General features: G+C 39.2%; 1 protein-coding gene across 1 annotated transcript; it reads left to right on the top strand.

The window, feature by feature from the left end:
* The first annotated feature begins 56 nt into the window (after positions 1-56).
* On the top strand, positions 57-6000 carry LOC137850347 (guanylyl cyclase-activating protein 1-like). The gene is made up of 4 exons (XM_068670376.1): positions 57-254; positions 2493-2642; positions 4044-4134; positions 5157-6000. The coding sequence occupies exons 1-4, from the start codon at positions 57-59 to the stop codon at positions 5282-5284; spliced, it is 567 nt and encodes a 188-aa protein (XP_068526477.1). The 3' UTR covers positions 5285-6000.

Consider the following 6000-nt stretch of genomic DNA (forward strand, 5'->3'; position numbering starts at 1 on the left):
CTACAGGACGAAGAGGATCATTCCTATAACATCCATTCTTCTGAACACACGTACATATGGGGAACAATAGCAGCTCCACAGTGGATGATCTGCAGGCTGTTGAGATCCACCACTGGTACAAAAAGTTCATGACGGAGTGTCCTTCTGGACAGCTGACAGAGCATGAATTTAAACAGTTCTTTGGGCTTCGAGGGCTGGATCCACAGGCCAATGAATACATTGAGCAGATGTTTCGCACATTTGATATGAATAAGGTGAGTTACATAGCAAGAAAATGAAATGCCTTGTACTGATTAAAGTAAAGCAAGTCCTGCAAATTTTGGGAGTCCCTGTGTTTTTTTTTATTTTTTATTTTTTCAAAACTGCTGAGGGATGTCAATGTAAAGTAGCAGAATGTAAGGGGCAAGTTAACATGTATAGATAATGGCATAGATAACAACCATAGGTAATAGCACCGCATTATCTAACTGCCTTGTTCAAGTTCACCTTTGAATTTTAAGAATTCCTTATAGTGTTTTAATTGGTTTGGCCTTGTTTGACTAGCAAAATGCTAATAGAAAGAGATGATGCTGAAATCTAGAGCTTTTAAAGCCTTTTACTATTCTTCAAAAATATGCATGTTAGATAGTAGAGACTACATGATTCAAAGACAATAGAAATCTTTATAACATTTGTAGAGGAAGTAATTTCCAGTTATTTCACAGATGAAATAAGTCTTGCACGGGGAGACAATCTGTCTCAATGGCTCTCCTCAGCAGTAGGAGGTAGAGCACATAGCAGCAGCTAGGAGGCAGGTAGAATTTCTCACTGTGACAGGTGACCTCTGGCTGTCTCATGTAAAAAACAGTAGCTCCCATAATGTCTTTAATCATTAAATGTCCCTTATTTTTGCCTTTTTTTTTTTTTTTATCTGTATGTACTTCATCCTGTGCTTGCAGGCCTGCAATCTCAATGGCAGATAAATTTGCTCATACAGCAACACAGGAAAATTCAGCTCTGCTCCTTGTTCCAACATTCTGAAATAGCCCAAATCAAGGAGGAACTGGGTGCTGAGACATGTGAAACAGGTGGTAAATCTCAGGGTAAATTTTGAAGAAGGAAAGGCTGGGGACTGAGGAAGGAATGGCAGTTTGGACAATGTAAGAAGGCATATGGAGTTAAGGAATGCTAAAGAATATTGGAAAATTACTACAGAAAGGTAAGAGAGGAGCAGCTAGACTCCATTAGGATTGCTGAGATATTGTGGTGGATGTAATGACTGCAAGTGACTGCAGACATCAAATAATATTCTTTCTCATTCTAATGTTCTCAGTGCCCAGGATAGTGATGAGAAGCAGTTTTATAAACTAAACCAACACATTTACAGTTCTTGCACAAGCTTTTCCCTTTACCTCTGTCATTTCTTGAGAAGTTTAAGGATTTGAATATTTGTTCAAAAATGTTGCACTGTTCAAAGTTCCTCATGAGCTCCAAGTTAGGCACTGAACAATGTTTTAATAAAAGTTTCAAATTCAAATGAGATCATATCAAGATAAAGAGCTATCATCCGAAGAAAATGATTTCAAGGGGAATGAAATAGGAGTGTGACAACCAGGGGGGATGGACCTAAATCAGTTAATCTTAGCTTGTTAAAAGCCTTTTAATCTAACTTCATTTTATAATCAATGTCAAGGAACAAAAGCACCCAGGGGAAGAGCCACCCTGCAGTAATACAGATATCGACACTGGATGAAATCACCTACATGGACATTCAGATTCTGAGAACTCTGCTGAGGGCAAAGAATAAAAATTTTCAACTGAGCTATTTTGTAAATTACAATTATCCTCTCCTTCCCATATTGAAAGTTGGTTATCTGTGTTTTCTGTTATTTTGCTCAATGAAGTTATGAAAAACTCATGTAATGGGTATATGGCAATGATCCTGAATGAATATTCTAAAATATTGTGGTCCTTGCTGTAAAACAGTAGTGCTCTGCTAGTCTACCTACATTTGCATTTTACATATATTTACATGTATTCCAGAAAGGCATCTGACTTTGCCTAAATACCTCAGTAAATAAAAGTTTCATTTTTTTCTTTTGCAATGTGTTGAAGTAGTTACTCAGAACTGAGGAACATATGCACTTTATTTTTTTCTGTCTTAACTAATATAAATTTTAGTCAGTGTAAAATCTAGGGATTACGAACCCTTACTGTAAAAAGAGCACTGGCCACAAGGAATGACATGTTCTATCTGCAATTGGTGATGACAGAGTATCCTAGACATGTAATAGATCATAAGTACAGGAATCCAGATGTTTAGGACATCTTAAAGGCGACCAGAAAATAAGTGTGTGTACATATACTTGTTCTAAAGCTTGTACATACATATGCGTTTCTGTGACATTTGTTATTCTCTTTTAGCTGTAAATCTACACAGGAATAAGGTAAAGCAGCTCCAGAGACACAACTCCCCCTGTTCCTGTCACAACTTGGTTTTTGTTTTGCCACAGGATGGATATATTGACTTCATGGAATATGTGGCTGCCCTCAGCCTTGTTCTCCGTGGGAAGATGGAACAGAAATTGCGGTGGTATTTCAAACTGTATGATGTAGATGGCAATGGCTGCATTGATCGACATGAATTGCTGAACATCATTAAGGTGAGTCTCCAGCGGTCCCTCCCCTCCCCTCCCCTCCCCTCCCCTCCCCTCCCCTCCCCTCCCCTCCCCTCCCCTCCCCTCCCCTTCCCTCCCCTCCCCTCCCCTCCCCTCCCTTCCCCTCCAAGAGAAGTTCCACCACACAAGTAGGACTTCTGACATTCCTCACATGGATGATCATGGTTGACATCTTCTATAAAAGCATTTTTTTAGCAGATTTCCCTACAATCTCATAGTCCAATAAGCAGACTTAGCAGTCTTCTTTACCACATTACTGCATAGCATCATAGAATGTCTTGGTTTGGAAGGGACTTTAAAGATCATCAAATTTCAACCCCCCTGCCATGGCCAGGGACACCTTCCACCAGACCAGATTGCTCAAAGGCCCATCCAACCTGGACATAAATACTTCCAGAGGCAGGGCATCCACAACTTCTCTGGGCAACCTCTCTTACTGCCCTCATAGTAAAGAATTTCAGAATGTCAAATGCAAAGAATGTTTGACAGTGTTTATTGAGCTTAGTGCACCATAGGGTACTAGAAGGTGGATTATCAAAAGAACAAGGCATGTAAGGAAGTTAAATTGTGTCTTTGTATCATGTTTAACTACAGAGGAATCTAGGAAGATTCACACAGAAAATAGAGTATTTTCATGCTTTTTCTCAATCAATTAATGTGTGGAATACTTAAAAAATGCATAGCATTCGCAATGATACTAGATAATATGAACTGTTAGCAAGATTTTCTGTGTGGAGTATGAAATCCCAAAGGGCTGCGAGTGATCTTTTTATATCCAGTGCTTCACAGATAGATTTGAATGTTTTGCTTTTAACCTGTCAGATTCTGAAGGGGTAATTTATTCCATCTTCACTTCACACCTGAAAAATGATAATCTAGTTTTAGATCTGGCACGGTTTGGCTGCAGTGGATGCATTGAAATGGGCATCTGTAGAGAGACATTCACGATATCCATCTAATAGTTCTCAGTACAGAGTAAATTGGTCTCCAGAAATGTGTCTATCAATATTCTTATTTTGTTGAGAGGTAGCACAGATGGTCATCTTATATCTGTGAATATAGGTGGCTTAAGTTAGGTGTGTCTGGGTAAGTGGCCGTGATCCTGATTCTGCCATATCTGCAGTGCCTAAGCTCTACCTAAGCAGATTTAGGGCAGTCCTCTGGTTTTAACTGCTCATTACATGCTCCAGAAGCACTCTTCTTTCATACCCTTCAGTGCAAACCATAAGGCCAAATGATTTCTGCTGTGTTTTTCCTATGATTATGGCATGGAAAGGTACCATGCATGACTACCTTGTTCTGAATCTATGCCGACAGGCTGCAATGAAGTAGTCTATTGTTCTGGGAGTCAATAGGCAGCTTCCCATTCTTGCTTTTTTCTTTTAGGCTATTCGGGCTATCAATGGTGGTGACCATGAAACTAGTGCAGAAGAGTTCACCAACAGAGTCTTCAACAAAATTGATGTGAACGGAGATGGTGAGAATGCTATGTCTGTCATCCTACTTAGATAGTCTCAGTGCTAAAGAGAGAGATCCATGTTTTCTTTCTTGAACTTTATGGTTCTTCATTTTATATTTGCTTGTTACATTAATCCAGTTTTCATGAATTTTGCTAAGACACTTTTCTCCTTGAATCATACATAATCACTACTATAGAATTTGTTCCCTGGTACTAATTCTTAGCTACATTTTCTCCACAATAGTTTTGTAGGGTTTGTTTTTTCTTTCCTTTTTGTACATTTCTGTGTAACTTATGTCAGAAGTAGAAGTGGGCTGGGCTATCAGGTGTTCCCAGCTGCTCCTAACTCTTTCAGCAACAGGAGAAGGAAGAACTGGAATTTAATGTTGAAGTTCTGAATTCCTTCCCTGAGACTGTTACAGGCTGTACAGCAAGTACTTTAAGTGCTATGGACCAGTCAGCCAAAAGATACTCAGTGGCACTGTAATCGTTGCATGTCTCTGAGAGGTACTTCTTTCCTTGCTACTTCATGTGCTTATCTTATCATATGTTCTTGTTATTCCAGAAGAATTCTGCTGAGCTGCTTCCCTTAACAAGGTCTTATTGGTCTAGGGCAGAAAACCTATTTCTGACTGGCACAATTTCCTACTGTCACTTCACTTTTTCATGAAAAACAGCAATTATGGGACAGGTTTAGCAGTATGACAGGTTACACCAAAAAGAAGTATACTAATCCAGCCTTATAAATAGGAATCTATGACCCTGTTCCTTAGCCATAGACTTCTTGTATTTCTTGTAATGTATAAAATTATTCCCTTGAATGTACAAAATATTTCCCTTGGAAGGGACAAACGTGAGAGTTGGAGTTCCTGGATATTGGCTAAGTTTCAAATAAAATTAAAATGACTCTCAGGCCTCTTGGTGCTTGAGAACAGTGTATGTATACCATGTTGTCCCTAATGTCAGATTACTGTACTTTTTTTTACTGTTCAAATGTGGATCGGCATGATTCTGAGGTCTTCTGTTTGTGCCTGACACAGGTGAACTTTCTCTGGATGAATTTGTGGAAGGAGCAAGGAAAGACGAGGAGTTCATGGAGGTTATGATGAAAAGTTTGGATCTGTCACACATTGTGGCCATGATCAACAACCGTCGGCATAGTGTATAAATCAATCTGGGAGAAAATGGTGTGCCAATAGACTGAAGAGTGTACACACACCAGGAAGGACAGAAGTTTTTAAAAAACAAACAAAATTTCCATAAGCATACATATGGAAGTAGGAACAGAAAGAAACTGTTATATGTGTGTACCTGAGTCCATGTTCTTGGACAAGTGTTGAAACAGACACACATATGCAGGGGAGGTTCAGAAAAACTGGGTCTGTGTAGCAGTATTCAACATGACTTCCTAAATGCTAAAGGGCAAGTTTCAAGACACAAATTACTTCCTTCTGTGCCCCAGATTGTCACTTTGCAATGGACTAAAGGTAATCCTAAATTTGCAAAGAGCACTGGGAGAAAGGAGTGATGGGCTGTGAAAAATCAGATGTATACAAAACAAGAGCTACAAATTGTTGTCAATGGAAAGAACTGTCAATACATTGTAACATCCCCTGTTCTTGTCATGATATTAGATCATAAACACCAGCAGGCTTGTCTGTTCTGGATTTGCTCATATTTGGTAGTCTCTGATAGCCTTGGTAGCTTTATTAATAAGAGCTTGACAGCTGGAAGAAACATCAGTCTTTAAGGCTCATAATGACTATTCTGTTCCCAGCTGCACTGTCAGTAATGCTGCCATTTGCAGCTTTTTTTGATAAAAGTACTCTTTACCAAACTAGTCAATCGTTTAGGAGCAACTTCAGTAATCAGAGAAAACATGGC

This window comes from Anas acuta, chromosome 1 (genome assembly GCF_963932015.1).
Source record: "Anas acuta chromosome 1, bAnaAcu1.1, whole genome shotgun sequence".
Lineage (NCBI taxonomy): Eukaryota > Metazoa > Chordata > Aves > Anseriformes > Anatidae > Anas > Anas acuta.

Coding starts and splice junctions, on each gene's coding strand:
- LOC137850347 (XM_068670376.1), top strand. CDS start 57: ATGGGGAACAATAGCAGCTCCACAGTGGATGATCTGCAGGCTGTTGAG. Junction 255..2,492: donor GCACATTTGATATGAATAAG/GTGAGTTACATA, acceptor GTTTTGCCACAG/GATGGATATATTGACTTCAT. Junction 2,643..4,043: donor AATTGCTGAACATCATTAAG/GTGAGTCTCCAG, acceptor TTTTTCTTTTAG/GCTATTCGGGCTATCAATGG.